Raw genomic sequence first — 16,515 nt, 5'->3', positions numbered from 1 at the left:
AGTGACTGTAATAGTAACCTATAGATGTCTACTCACAAACAGTGCAATAGTAAAAGCTCATCAGGCCAACTATGTGGCTAAACACCTGTGAATGACCTCAACCTCTAACCGACGGAAGGAGCCCTGTCCAGGACCCAACCGGCTAATGCGTTTCAAAGGACTGACCTTCTTCTTCAGAGCCTAGAAGATCATTTTATCACTATTTCTCTAATAAATACATTGGATAATGCACTAGGCCAATGTGTCCTCTCTCTTCTCTTTTTTTACAGTATGGTCAGGACAACCCCAGTCCTAGAGGGAAGCAAGGCTACCTAAGAATTATCCACTGTACAACCGAGCATCATTGACATTATAAACACTACATGGTCTATCCACTCATGCGCAGGAGTTTGTTGCTCTGTAATAGTAACCCCCAGCATTGCTGTCAGTGACTATAATAGTAACCCCAGCAGTGGTGTCAGTGACTGCAATATGAACCCTTAGCATCGGTGTCACTGACCACAATAATGACCCCCAGCATTGGTGTCAGTGACTATAATAGTAACCCCCAGCAATGGTGTCAGTGACTGTAATAGTAGCCCCCAGAATTGGTGTCAGGGACTGCAATATTAACCCCCAGCACTGGGGTCAGTGACTGCAATAATAACCCCCAGCACTGGGGTCAGTGACTGCAATAATAACCCCCAGCATTGGTGTCAGTGACTATAATAATAACCCCCAGCATTGGTGTCAGTTACTATAATAGTAATCCCCAGAACTGGTGTCAGTGAAAAAAATAGTAACCCCCCATTTGGTGCCAGTGACTGTAATATTAACCCTCAGCATTGGTGTCACTGACCACAATAATAACCCCCAGCATTGGTGTCAGTGGCCACCAACAATGTCATTGCTAATAACCCCACACCTACATTGATCACTGACAGTGAATTTTAATCAAAGATTGGTTTGTTTGGTAATGTCCAGTCATTCCAAAATTGAATGCATGTAGTTTTGAAGGACATTTGACATGTGATCGGCTTTGAACAAACATATGTTTCAAAATCTATTCATGTACAGTATAGCCAGGTTTAGGGTTGTGTAAACAGAGCATTCAGGGAGGAAATGAGAAGGAGCTACTCCTGCAACTTACAGAGCTAGAAGTAAATTGTAGGTTAAGCTACTGAGCTCTGTAAAAAAGATTTTTTCAGCAAAGTAAGTAACAATAGCCTGGATAGAATGTGTAATATTAATCTGTAGCTCCTCCTGCTGGATTGAAATAAAAATAAAAGATCAGAATGTTTGTTTGGTTTTCTAATGGTTAGTTTGTTTTTGACCACTGTGATTAGAAAGGAGCAGGATGGAAAATGTTTCTCAAATTAACAAATTTCTAACAGTGTATGTGGTTTTCGTTCAGTAAGGTCCATTCATTCCAAAATTGAATATTAACTACTTGCCGACTGCCCTCCACAGATATACTGCAGCAGGCTAGCTCGGCTGTGCGAACCGCCGTACCTGTACGGCAATTCGCAGGAGCTCTCCACGGGCCGGTGGCCGCGATTGCCGCTGGGCACCAGCGATCGATCCCCGTGGAGAGAGAACAACGGTCTGCTGTTGTAAAACACAGCACACCGTTGTTCTCTCTGGAATGAACATAGAGCGCCTGTGATCCTCCTATTTAGGATCACACGTCCCTGTGTTAATTCCACAAGCCCGTCCTCCTCACAGTTAGAAAATACCCCCTAAGCATACACTTAACCCTTTGATCGCCCCTGAGTTAAACCCTTCCCTGCCAGTGTCATTAGTACAGTAACAGTGCACATTTTTAGCACTGATTACTGTAGTAATATCACTGGTCCTCCCAAAAATGTTAGTTAGGGGTCCGATCTGTCCGCTGCAATGTCGCAGTCCCGCTAAAAGTCCCAGATCGCCGCCATTACTAGTAATAAAAATAAAAATAAACAAAAATTACAAAAATCGCTCCCCTAGTTTGTAGACGCGATAACTTTTGCGCAAACCAATCGATATACACTTATTGGGATTTTTTTACCAAAAATATGTAGCAGAATACAAATTGACCTAAAATGATGAAAAAATTTGATTTTTACATTTTTTTTATTGGGAATGTTATATAGCAGAAAGTGAAAATATTGTTTTTTTTTTTTCAGAATTGTTGCCCTTTATTTTTTTGTTAATAGCGCAAAATATGAAAATCGCACAGGTGATCAAATACCACCAAAAGAAAGCTCTGTTTGTGGGAAAAAAAGGACACCAATTTTATTTATTATTAATTTAATTTTTTTCACTTGACTTTTGGAGATCAACAGATTGTTATTTATTTGTTATACCACTGGCACATTCATTGTTATTTATTTACTATTCCCACTGGCACTTTATTCCACATACCCGTTATACAACCTGTTTGGTTGCAGGGGTTCACTCTTCAGAGGGCACTCACCCGATCTTTACTTTTCATTACTTATCACTTCTTTTATCATCCTAATAAGAGTTTTTACTTTTAAGATCTTAATTTCACATACCCATTGTGCAACCTTTTTAGTTGGAGGGGTTCACTCTTCAGAAGGCACTCACTCGAGTTTTCACTGTTCACTTTTTATTTTCACTCATCACTTCATCGATCATCTTAATTAGATGTTTTACCTTTAAGATCTTAATTATTTATTATAGGAGCACTTCTATATCACTTTAACAAGTATTTTATCATCAATATTTATTCCACTAAATAAGCACCTTATTTGCTGCACACCATTTACATATTTTTATGATTATAGAAGATTTTAAGAAGTATTTATCTTTCTATCAGTTTTATCCTCATATTTATGGTTCATCCAGTAGAGACATTTTGCGCTGATTCTTTCTTTTCTCTTTGATTTTATTTGGGTACAACATCCTACGACCGCGCAATTGTCCGTTAAAGTAACGCAGTGCTGAATCGCAAAAAATGGCCTGGTCATTAAGGGGGTAAAACCTTCTGGTCCAGAAGTGGTAAAAGCTAATGAAGTTTTGAAGTACTTTTGAATGACGTTCGTCAAGTAGTCGAATGTAAAGATAATTTATGTACAAATTTTCATACAAACGTTTAGGGATTCACTGATATCAGCATCAGTGCCAATACCAAGCATTTGCACGAGTATCAGTACTTGCGCAAATGCTCCTGATACTGAAAATGATACTTTGCGGAGTGATTTGCATCAATACAAAATGAATCGCCGCAAATCCCGCGGCAAAGAATCGCATGCAAATTTAACAGGAATGTGGAGTGATTCCTGACCGAATCGCATACAAGAAAGGGAAAAGGGCCATCTAGTGTGTAGTTTATTAGAAATGTTACAACTCACAGTACAAATCTGGCCAAATGCAAAATCTGCATTGGTGTCCCGGTCCCACTGATGATAGCAAATCACGGCCGCTGGAGGAGATGTAGAGGTGGTCCGCCTTCAAGCTGACATCCCTTCCGCCCTATACCCACGGGGGTCCCAGAACTTCTCCTCCAGCCCTCTGAGCACCACCATCGGCCGTGATTTGCTTTCCTCGTCGGTACCGGGACACCTATGCAAATTTGGCATTTGGCCAGAAATGTAGTGAGGTCTAACATTTTTAATAAACTGCCCACTAGATGGCGCTTTTCCCTTTCTATACACACACACAGGAGTAGTGGAGGAAATCCCATGCGATTCGGACAGGAATCACACTGCATTCCTGTTTTAAAGTGCATACAATTCTTTGCAGTGAGATTTGTGCCAATTTCTTTTGTGTTGGCATAAATTGCACCGCAAAGTATCAGTACTTGATATCGGCGAGTACTTGACTGAAGGTATTGGTAATCGTACTCGTCGATAAAAAATTGGTATTGGTGCAACCCTACAAATGTGTGCAAATATTCGTTCAAAAATGGACTAGTTTTAGTCCTGAATATATTAAATAAAGTCGATATATACTTTACAAAACCTGCGCAAATTCTCTTTATTTTCAGACAGTTTGACAGATAAGGCTAAAGGCACCTTATTTATTCCCATCACTCAGGGAAGACCGGCCTCAGACAGTTTCTGTTTCCTGATTTCAACGTTCATTCTCCTTTGGCGTTGAAGATTTATGTCAGTTCAAATCCATTCGGTCGCTATGACACAGCACAGACTGTCTGAGGCGGTTTCTTTGGCCCAGACACTTTGATAAATGGATCGTGCATGTGCCTACCTCTTGAGTATACATAAATTACCAGGAAAAAGCGTACCGGCTGAAAATATGTTATTTTAACATCCACAGTAAATACACAAAAATGCTTGAGGGTTTAGCCTAGATTAATCAAAGGGAATTAAATATTAATAGAGAAGCATGTTTTTACCAGTTGCTTTTAAATCGGGCTCTATTTGATCTCCTACTGTGGCTAAAGCTTAGGATGTTTTAAAGAAATATGGGAGTAAAAAGAGAAGCCAAATGTGCTTCTTTGCATATGCTGATAGCAAGATGAATTGCGGGATATTTAGGAAAAGTGGTGCTTAGAAAAAACCACTGTACTCCATTCTGCATGGCTTAGAAAAGAGTCTCCATATACCTTACCCACAGCAGCTCGATCGCTAAATAGAGAGATGAGGGGAGAGATTTTGGCAAAACTGATTTCCCCAAAATTATTGATTTCCCTTAAATTTTCCTCATTAAGTGGTTTAGGCAAAAATAGCTTTAAAAAAATAAAAATGGAGAAGTGGTCTCCAAGCTGCGGCCCATGGGCCGAGGCAATATTCCTCCTACTGACACCCACAATGAGTTACCATTCCTCCTACAGACAGATGCCAACATTGGGAAACTATTCTGTGCCCCAATTGCGCCAATAATGGGGCACTATTCCTTCCACTGATACCAATGATGTGGTATTTTTCTTTTCACTGATACCAATGATGGGGCACTATTCCTCCCACTGACACCAATGATGGGGCACTATTCTTCCCACTGATACCAATGATTGGGGCACTATTCTTCCCACTGACACCAATGATGAGGCACTGTTCCTCCCACTGATACCAATGATGGGGCACTATTCCTCCCACTGATACCAATGATGGGGCACTATTCCTTCCACTGATACCAATTATGGGGCACTATTCCTCCCACTAATACCAATTATGGGGCACTATTCCTCCCACTGACACCAATGATGGGGAACTATTCCTCCAACTGACAGCAATGATTGGGCAGCATTCTTTCCACTGACAATAATAATGTGACACGATTCCTCCCACTGACACCAATGAAGGGGTACTATTCCTCCCACTAACACCAACGATGGGACACTATTCCTCCCACTGAGACCATCAATGGGGCACTATTCCTCCCACTGACACCATAGATGGGGCACTATTCCTTCCACTGACACCAATGATGGGGTACTATTCCTGCCACTGACACCATCGATGGGGCACTATTCCTCCCACTGACACCATAGATGGGGCACTATTCCTCCCACTGACACCATCGATGGGGCACTATTCCTCCCACTGACATCATAGATGGGGCACTATTCCTCCCACTGACACCAATGATGGGGTACTATTCCTCCCACTGACACCATAGATGGGGCACTATTCTTCCACTGACACCAATGATGTGGCACTATTCCTCCAACTGACACCAATGATGGGGCACTATTCCTCCAACTGACACCAATGATGGGGCACTAATTCTCCCACTGACAACAATAATGTGGCACTATTCCTCCCACTGACACCAATCATTGGGCACTTCTCCCCCAAAGTGGCACTGATGATGAGGCATTGATCCTCCTCCTACTGACAACAGGCGCTATGTCATTTTTTTGTTCCCACTGACCACCAAGCCTTTGACATCTACTCCCACTTACATTGGGGAATTTTCAACTCCCACTGGCCACAGTCCGGCCCTACTAAAGTCTGAGGGACAGTAAATCGGCCCTTATTTTAGAAAAATTGGACAACCCTGATTTAGAGGGTGTGGGTTTTTCAGTGTATTTGGGATAGTTTTGTTTATTCCATTTACTGTACATTTGTAATTTTTTGTTTTTTTTTTCTTTTTGTATAAGATCATTCTTTGTGAACTTTGAATTTAACTGAATTGTTGAAAAGAGATTCTACAACCCTCTGCAGCCATTTACAACTCAACTTAAAAACCACCAAAACTCACCTTAACCTTTTGCTGTCCACATAACCCATATGTGTGGTAGCAAAGAGGGTGGGCTTTAATGCCCACATGCTGCATATTTGTGCCCATGGGCGACCAAGGTTTCTATGCTGAGAGGGTGTTCATTGCACGCCCCTAGCAAAGTGACTGAACTGTCATAGACATATCCTGATCCCTAGTAATGATCGTGGGCTGGTGGGACTGGCTCCCTATCATGTGGCCAATGTGACAGCCAATCACAGTGGTCATGGGATCTTGTAGTCCAGGGCTCACTGAGGCTGGGTGGTAAGAGGATAAAGTGACAGGCCAACTTTTGCAAAAAACAACTAAATACATCAACACCGATCTCATTATCAATGTGCATTTGCTAATAAACAATCAGTGCGTCATGGGAACAATGCACAGGCTCTTTTAAAGTATTCTCCCACCCTCAGGTCCGGATATTTATACTTGCTGGTGATTGAACTACAGGAGCAGTGGTGGCGGAGGTAGAGGGAACAGGGATCACCTGCGCCCCCTGCTGAGGTGGCAGATGGGACATGTAGTAATCACTTTTTTATGAAAAAAAGGTGTAATAGACAATCTAAAATCATATAGATGAATCCACAAAACTAACAGTGCTAATGAACAAAGTCTACTAATATCAATAATAAGGTCACTTCCGTGTGGGAGGGATGATGACAAAAAATTGAGTTTTCAATCACAAAACAGTTCCAGTGAGTAACAGTCCAAATCCCAGGGAAAAGGGTGTGAAGGATTTCTTAACCATCCACCAATCACCGGTGCTCCCCCCTCTCTCCTGGAACTCACCAGATGAATGATCCAAACTCTCCCTCAGAGTATACTCCGATCACTATATATATGTCTCCAAACTCATAGGATTGAAACTCCGTGTAAAACTTTTTAGCCTTCATAGAGAACTCCATTCATGGTAGCATGTAAATGAAGAGTAGGGGCACATAGTGTAATTCCGCAACTTTAATGAAATAAAATATAACACAGATAGCCCCGCTCCCCTCAAGGTTTCTACTTACAGCAATGAATTAGAATGAAGGCATTCAATAAAACATGCACGCTCCATGACCCCCACTGGATCGGACCCGTATTCTCCAGGAGTCCGTATCGAGGCCAGGCGTAGCAATAGTATTGGGCGACCAATATATGGAGACATATATATGGTGATCGGAGTATTCTCTGAGGAAGAGTTTGGATCATTCATCTGGTGATTTCCAGGAGAGAGGGGGAGCACCGGTGATTGGTGGATTTTTGGTGGATGGTTAAGAAATCCTTCACACCCTTTTCCCTGGGATTTGGACTGTTACTCACTGGAACTGTTTTGTGATTGAAAACTCAATTTTTTGTCATCATCCCTCCCACACGGGAGTGACCTTATTATTGATATTAGTAGACTTTGTTCATTAGCGCTGTTAGTGTTGTGGATTCATCTATATGATTTTAGATTGTCTATTACACCTTTTTTTCATAACTTTTGTAATATAACAGCAGCTGAGACCTTACAGGTCCTGTATCTATATACATTTATATCTCTGGCAAAATTAGAGCGCAGGGTGAGTGATTTCTTTGCAATTGTAGCGTTTTGTGCATTTTCTTCACTCCTTTATCAAAATCGCTTTTTTATATTTCCCGGCCGGATGACACGGCTGTGAGGGGTCCATGACATGTAAAACAAAAAAAAAAAATGATTTCTGCAGGGAGAAGTGTCCTGCAGATTAGGTGGGGTGCGGTAAGTGATGTTTCAGTTTTGGGTGGACACCAGTAATTTGGATCCTTCACTGGCTTCTTTATTTTTTCTGATTTTTTTAGGAAGATGTCTTCAGTAGATGTGGTCCTCACCCTTCCCACTTAGCTAAATCAAAAGTGTCACCTCCTTCACAGTGGTATTCAAAAATAGCTTTTTCTGTATTATGTAGGATCTGTTTGGAAGATTAGGACACCATTATTTGGCTTTGTAGTTCAAAGTTTATGGTGTAGTATTTGGAAAATGTTCTTTAACCACTTGCCGACCGCCGCACGACTATCTACGTCGGCGGTCAGCCCCTCACAGGCAAAGCGACGTAGGTCTACGTCGCTAGCCTGTGAGGGTCTAGGGAGCGAGCGCGCGCCGCCGGAGGCACGCTCCCGCATGGTCACGGACCCCCCCCCGCGCGTGTGACCGGCAGACCCGATGTCCGCCGGTCACTATGCGATCGTCGGGGGAGAGGGAGAAAGTCAGGCGGCTTGTGTAAACAAGCTGTCTGTCATTCTCCCTGGTGTATGAAGGATGATCATACGGTTCTACTATGTAGAACCGTTGATCACTGTTCATACATCTGAAGCCACAGCCAATCACAGTAGAAAGCACGCCCCTAGGGACACACATAGCCCCTCCCTTTCAAAAAAGTTAACCCCTTCACTGCCAGTGTATTTTTACAGTAACAGTGCATATGTATAGCACTGATTACTGTAGTAATGTCACTGGTAACCCCAAAAGTGTAAAAAATGTCAGTCAAGGGTCCGATCTGTCCGCCACAATGTTGCAGTACCGCAAAAAAAATCGCAGATCGCCGCCATTACGCGTTAAAAAAAAAACAACAAAAATGACAAAAATCTTTCCCTTTGTTAGTAAACGCGATAACTTTTGCGCAAACCAATCAAAATACGCGTTTTGCAATTTTTTTACCAAACATAGGTAGCATAAAACAAATTGGCCGAAAATGTTAAAAAATTTTAATTTTACATTTTTTTGGGGGGGAATTTCATATAAAAAAATGTGAAAAATATTGCTATTTTTGCAAAATTTACGCTCTTTTTTTGTTTATAGCGCATGATCAAAAAATCGCACAGATGATCAAATACCACCAAAAGAAAGCTCTGTTTGTGGGAAAAAAAGGACGCCAAATTCGTTTAGATACAGTGTCGCACGACTGCGCAATTGTCCGTTAAAGTCACGCAGTGCCGAATCGCAAAATACCCCCTGGTCAGGAAGGGGGTAAAATCTTCCGGGGCTTAAGTGGTTAACATCTTGGTTACTGCAATCCTCAAAACCTACTGGAAACCAGGTTGTAGAGCAGGCTAAATGAGAAAAAAAAGGGATTCCTCTATCCACACAAATAAAGGTGGATGGAGGAATCACTCCCACCATGACATTGTATTCTGACAGTGTATGACCAGCTTAATTCTACATGGCAATACCATATCAATGGTTTACAATAGGGTGGTATTTTGTCATAAATTCTCAGATCTACAAAGGTGAACAGCTAAATACACAGATGAATTGCATATAAGAGAGCCGCCTATCCTGATAAAAGAATTGTATTTTTCCCCATCCTTGTTCAACAGAATAATACCACATCTAAAAAGAACCAAAGGACAGCAAGTAAAAAAAATAATTCTGTAGATTACCTGTTGCTTCTACCATTCCTTCTAAAATGACCACAATCTCCAGGTCTTCTTTTGGTAACTGAGCTTTTGATACATCCCAGAATGGGCTGTGTTGGTTGATTTCATGGCTTATAATTAGTGGGGAAACCAAGAACAGGCGATCGTCCCCGGTATCGTACCCAACATTGAGGTCCGTTTGGTTCAACGGTATAAACTCGCCCTCCTTCGTCTGTTTGGATTTGATCAGCTTAGCCCGTATGGATGCCTCTACGATATGTGAGTTCCTGAGATCTCCGACCCGGAACATCAGACACAGTTTTCCATCCCTCATGGAGATGACGGCATTGGTTGAAAAGACCAAGGTCTCAGCCCTCTTCTTGGGTTGGGAAATTTTAACAAACATGCAGCCCACCATAAAAGCATTCACTATGGAACCTAAAACGGACTGAACTAACAGTAGAATAATGCCTTCGGGACACTTGTCTGTGATGACCCGATACCCATAGCCAATGGTTGTCTCTGTCTCTATGGAAAATAAAAAAGCTGAAACAAACCCATTGAGATTATCCACACAGGGGCTCCAGCTTTTGTCCTGTAAATGGTCCAGATCTCCTCGAATATATGCTATAAGCCACCATATCATTCCAAAGAACAACCAAGTCACTGTGTAAACCATGACAAATATTAGCAGGTTAAATCTCCATTTCAGGTCTACCAAGGTGGTGAAGATGTCACTCAGGTAGCGGTAAGTCTCTCTGACATTCCCGTGATGAACATTGCACTTGCCATCCTTTCGAACATACCTCTGGATCTTCTTTTTTGTGCATTTCTGTTTGATGATGTCCTCTCTGGCTTGTTTTGGGAGCTTTGGTGGCCGTATGGAGATTGGGCTCTCTACGTCTTGCTCCATCAGGGCTCAGGGGAGTTGTTGAGGCTGGGAAGCTGGCAACATTAGAGAGGAAGAGATAAAATAGAGTTACAATTTTTAAAGTACATGTACACGCTAACTGAACAATATTCAGTTTGCTTAAGCATTGTGAGTAATAAACAACTGCCACTAAAAAGATGTCCCCATTGGGAGATTTCTCCCCACCTCCAAATCTGGTAAAAGTTCCATATATTTGAAAGAGTAGGGAAGGGTCTGAAGCTCTGTTAGATTGTTAATTCTGTCTTTGTTCCAGTGGCTGAAAATAGGCAGAAATCATTAAATTTGTCCATCACTGGAACAGAAGTGGGGAAATATTCTACAGGGGAAACGTTTTTCAGAGACTGTTGTCAAAAGTGGGCATTTTCCTCATATGGGGAAAAAATGGATTTTGTAAAATCTTACCATAAAATCCTTTTCTCTTAAGCTCATTGACAGACGTAGTCCTCCTTGATTAATATCAACTCGGGTTATACTGCCCTCTACAGGAGTAGGACTAGACAGGAAAGAAAACGTTCTGGCCACACCCTAGGGGCAGTCCCAGAGGGTATATCCTCTCACTTCCTGCTACAGCAAATCAGTTATGTCACAAAGCAGTGTTTAGAGAATTTAACCCAACCCAACTCAAAAACAGAGGGGCGGATACTACGTCTGTCAATGAGCTTAAGAGAAAAGGATTTTACGGTAAGATTTTACAAAAATCTATTTTTCTCTGTCGCTCATTGACAGACGTAGTCCTCCTTGATTAATATCAACTCGGGACGTCCCAAAGCAGTGCCACAAATGAGGGGTGGGAAAATGGAAATCAAAATCCAATCTAGAAGGCCCAACCGGTGCCAACTAGAAGTTTAAAAGGCTCATCAAACAAAAGATGAGACTCAACAGAAATTCCAACGGAAAAAAACCCTCGCGGTAGACCGCCGGTCTCCTCAAATTGTGGTCTGCAAAACCTTGCGGCCAAATGAGGCATCCACCGATGCCATCACATCAACTTTATAAAATTTTGTAAAGGTATGAACCGACTACCAGGTAGCCGCCTTGCACACCTGGACCACTGCCGCCTGATGGCGGTAGGCCCAGGAAGTACTGAACGCTCGAGTGGAGTGCGCCTTAACAAGGAACGGAGGATTCCGACCCTTAATAGAATAAGCCTGTACCACCGTCTGTCTAATCCATCTGGAGATAGTCGCGGCAGATGCAGGCAACCCCTTTCTGGGGCCATCCGTGATCACAAAAAGTGAATCAGTCTTACGGAACGATTCCGTAGTCTTCAGGTATACCCTGAGTGCCCGCACCACATCCAAGGAATGCAACGCACATTCCCGAGGATGACTGGGCTTAGGACACAAGGAAGGTAGCACAATATCTTCATTCAGATGAAAGTCTGAAAACCACCTTAGGAAAAAACGATGGCTTCGGATGAAGAACTACCTTCTCCCTATGAATCCCCAGATATGGGGAATAACACAATAATCCAGCCAGTTCTGACACCCTGCGTGCAGAAGTGATAGCCACCAAGAAGGCCACCTTCTGGGATAATGTAAGCAAGGGAATCTCCCTGATATTTTCAAAGGGAGGTTTCTGAAGAACCGACAACACCAAATTAATATCCCAGGGTGGTAAGGGCGCGCGCACTGGTGAAGCCAAGTGCTGCACCTCCTGGATGAAATTCCGCACCAAGGAATGAGTAGCCAGAGGCTTCTGGAAGAAGATTGCTAACGCTGAAACCTGACCCTTGATAGTGCTCAAGGATAGTTTCTGCTCAACCCCCTTTTGCAGAAAAAACCAAGATTCTGGTCACCGAATAGGTACGTGGGGGAAAACTCCTACGATTCACACCACGCAATGTAAGCCTTCCATGTGCGATAATAGACTTTGCTGGAAGTCGCTCTTCTTGCTTTAATTAGAGTAGGAATAACTGAAGCTGACAATTCCTTGTCCTTCAGTACCTGGGTCTCAATGGCCAGGCCGTTAAAGCCAGCGACTGTAAAGCATGATGGAAGATCGGTCCTTGAGACCGCAGATCCTCCCTGAGAAGAAGTCTCCAAGGAGCGTCCGCGACTAGTCTTGCCCAAGTCGGCGTACCCGGCTTGACGAGGCTAGCCAGGAATTACCGGGATAACTGGAGTTCCCTCCCCCTCTATCCTGCGGAGAAATCTCAGCAGTAACTTGAGAAGGGGGAAGACATACAGTAGCTGATACCTCCCCTACGGGGCGCTCAGCGCGTCTGCTGCGTCCGCTAGAGGATCGCGGGCGTGAGCCCTGTTGAGCCAACCTGCCAACAGATCCATCTCCGGGGTGCCCCAATGAAGGGACAGCTGGTGAAATACCTTTGGATGAAGAGACTATTCCTCTTGATCCAGAATCTGACGGCTGAAATAATCTGCCTGTCCACCCCCATGATAAATATCGCGGAGAGAACTGGAACAACTGTTCCCCCAATAGGAATGTTGGCCACTTCTTCTTGGTGCCCCCTGGTGATCGACATAAGTCATGACCGAGGCATAGTCCGATTGGATCCGAACCGGGCTGCCCTGGAGCTGCTCGGTCCAGTAAATCAGACAAAGTCTGATCGCTCTCAGTTCCAACATATTTATCGGTGACCTGGAATTTATCAGAAGAAATGACTTCCCCTGGCTGAGTATCGGAGACCGAAGCCACCAGACCAGAGCCTCCCTGGTCCGCTCGCTCAATCGTATCCGATTGTCCAGGGAATCGGAAATTCCGATTCCATATGAGAAGAATCTCCTCTTTGGAGAATTCGGGTATGAGACTGGGCAAACGGTACTGCCTCTAAAGAGGCGACCATCAATCCCAGCCAGTTGACGGACAGCAACATCCGAATCATTGACTGAATCTTCTGGAGTTTCTCCGCATGGAGAAACACTCTTGCCAAGGATGTATCCAAAATTAGGCCCAGATAGTTCAGTCTCCTGGTGGGAACCAGGGATGATCTTTGGGAAAAGCAACGAAAACGCTGATGTCCTGCGAAGATGGGGATATGAAGATAGGCACCCTAAATGTCTATGGACGCCAGGAAATCCCCCTGATTCAGGGAGGCCACCACTGTATGGATGGACTCAATCTCTTCCAAGACCAGAATTGGGCGCACCTAGCCCTTTTTCCTGGGCATTGTGAACAGGTTTGACTAGAACTCCTCCAAGGAATGGGAACTACCACTGCTTGTTGCATCAAGCTGTCCCCCGCAAAGCTTTTTAAGCGACCCGGGGATTTAGAATATTGGAAGGGAAGAATCGCATCGGTGGAAGTGATCGAAACTCGATCTTGTATCCCGACCATATGACCTTGCGAACCCCTTTATCCGGGATTCTGGAAAGCCCTGGATCCGGAAACCGGTGAAGACGTCCCCCCCCCACCCTAGAGATGGGTGGGGTCCATTCTGTCAATCCAACGGGATAACAGTGGCTTTATTTAGTCTGGAAATCGGTGAGTCCATTATTGGTGGTACCGTCCATCTTTGTAATGAGGGATTCCTCAAAATGATAGCGCCTAGCAATGCGTTTGGAAATAGCAGGGGCTCGTTTACGGACGACCCCATTTGAGCAAGGGAAACCCTTCATCATTTTGGTAGGCTTGCTAGTACCAAAGGAGGAATATGAGTCTCCGCAACCTCTGCCGGTGTAACCTCAAGATTTAAGGTTTCCCGGACAGACACAACTAGTGCTTCCACCAACGCTTCTTGTGCTATGGCGGAGGCAGACGCGTCCTCCTCACTGTCTGAGGAGACCGTACCTGAGACAACAACCCCAGAAAAGGGGCTGCAATGACCAGCTCAGAATCCGTATCTGAAGTATCAGATGACATAGGGGTAGGCGGGGGTCGCTCTTCTTGACCCCCGTCCCTGACAGGCTACCTCCACCCGGGATACCAAAGACTCCAAAACTGCTGATAATGCATCATCCCAAATGGGGTACTGGAGGGTCCTGCGGCCACCCCGAGGGGATCAGGTGGGGATACATGTGTGGCAGGGTTCATGTAACAAGACACTTGCCAGCAAACACAAAAAAATTAATTGCAAGAAAAAACATTTTTTTTTTTTTTTAACTTAGTCCCCCAGCGCAATAGCGCCCCTCAGCCTACCTGCTTGGACCCCTCAGAAAGAGAGAGAGAGAGACCCCAAGCTCACCTGATGCACAGAAGTTTCTTATCAACTTGCTTCCAGCACTGTCTGTTACAGACAGGAAGTCTTTGGCTTACTTTCCCTGGGCCAAGGAGGCGGCTCGGCCCCTTTACACGCCTTCCGGCGCCTCCCCATAGCTCCTCGAGGTGTCTGGTCACCTCAAACATGGCCGCCCCCATGCTGGAGACACGAGGCTACGCCAATATGGCGGCCTCGTGCGATCTGTAAAACAATGGCGGCGGCCTGTGTAGGATAGCGGCGGCTAGCAGCGGCCTGCGGGAAGTATGTATTCGGAATGGCGGCCTGCGGGAGTGCCTCGGCCCCACAAACTTCACCCTGAATGGTGATAAGCCTGGCCGGCGGTATAGGACCCTGGCGGGCCGCATGCGGTCCGTGGGCCGTCGGGAGGCTGTGCAGCCCGTGGAAGTGACCGGTTGCTGGAGGAATGGCGATCTGGACTGCAGTACTCTGACAGGTAGGATACCTTCTACTTCAATAGTAATGCCCTTTTGTACTGCCACTGACTTCAGTCACCTTTACAGTCTTACAATGACCTTAGATTGTCAGCTCCCAAACCAAGCCTCCTGGTTACTATTCACAAACAATCACACTCAAATTGGGGGATCTGTGACCTGTTATAGGATAGAGGGGAGACCCATCCTACCATCCCAGAGAGGGGCCCGCGTCCACCACAAACCCGACAGGGGGGAGAGGGGGAACATTCTACTCACCATACCGGAACCAGGCGGGCGCCAACTCCTGACAGAACCCCTCTCCACCGGGGTGGGGGGGCTGTCGACCAATACGGACGCCGTGACTCTGTTGGTCATGGGCTTCCAGGCGAGACGTTTAACTCGCAGGGTCAGTCCCCGTCCAGTGGGACTATGTCGCGGCCGACCCAGCGCGGAGCTATGGCCTGCACACGCTCGTAGGCTGAACTGGGGTGACCACTGGATCTCAACATCCAGCCCGTCGCCCAGTTCCAGCTTTCTTGCTTGAAGATCTCACAGGAACACTGGAGAAAAAAGCTGTCTAAAAAAATCTTTCTAAGAAAAAAATCCTGCCAGGACCGAAGATCCTAGCAAGGCATCTAGGCCCTTACTCCTAACTAGACAGAAAAAAACTGATTTGCTGTAGCAGGACGTGAGAGGATATACCCTCTGGGACTGCCCCTAGGGTGTGGCCAGAACGTTTTCTTTCCTGACTAGTCCTACTCCTGTAGAGGGCAGTATAACCCGAGTTGATATTAATCATGGAGGACTACTTCTGTCAATGAGCGACAGAGAAATGTGCTTTTAATTCCTGTTCTGTCTTCAGGACAGGAAATGAGCGGAAATCTCCCCAATGGGACACAGACAGCAATAAAACCTCGAGATCACATGTGTCAAACACAAGGCCCGCAGGCCGAATCCGGCCCTCCAGGCCATTTCATGTGGCCCTCACACCTCTCCTAGAGCTGCGGTAAAGCTCCAGCCCTCCTTTGGGCCTCCTCCAATTCCTGCACTTTCTGCTTCCCAGCTCCGCCCCAAGCTTCTTCCCAGCACTTTGATGTAAGGGAGGGTGGGGGTACTCTTGACATCTGATGTAAGGGGGGTGGGATACTCTGGACATCTAGTATTACAGGTACAACCGGCCCTTTGAGGGCAATTATAATGCTGATGCGGCCCACTATGAAGTTGAGTTTGACACCCCTGCTCTAGATCATCTATTCTCACCCAGGGTTCTGTGGAACCCTAGAGTTCCTTCAGAGGTTGCTAGGGGTTCCTTGAGCTGTGGCTGATTTAACTCTCATTTAATGGTGCCCACATAACTCTGAGCCAATGCCATATGTAGGAGCCATCGGCATGACGCCAATGATCTTTTTAGCTGTTTGTAATGGTGTCATTCTTACTACCACTGTAAAAAAAAAGGCATTCACTGATGT

At 45.0% G+C, this 16,515-nt stretch overlaps 1 protein-coding gene across 2 annotated transcripts in view; it reads right to left on the bottom strand.

The window, feature by feature from the left end:
• Positions 1-16,515, bottom strand: part of KCNJ6 (potassium inwardly rectifying channel subfamily J member 6) — a 373,722-nt gene that overhangs the window by 88,493 nt on the left and 268,714 nt on the right. For both annotated transcript variants that reach the window (XM_082245412.1, XM_082245413.1), the window contains one exon: positions 9,547-10,467. In XM_082245412.1, the coding sequence (XP_082101538.1) occupies positions 9,547-10,435 (889 nt within the window). In that variant the 5' untranslated portion in view covers positions 10,436-10,467. The remainder of the gene's footprint in view (positions 1-9,546; positions 10,468-16,515) is intronic.

Source organism: Pelophylax lessonae, assembly GCF_965119305.1.
Source record: "Pelophylax lessonae genome assembly, chromosome: 2".
Taxonomy (NCBI): domain Eukaryota; kingdom Metazoa; phylum Chordata; class Amphibia; order Anura; family Ranidae; genus Pelophylax; species Pelophylax lessonae.
Note: the sequence above shows the minus strand (reverse complement) of the source record. Positions and strands in the feature narration are given on the sequence as shown.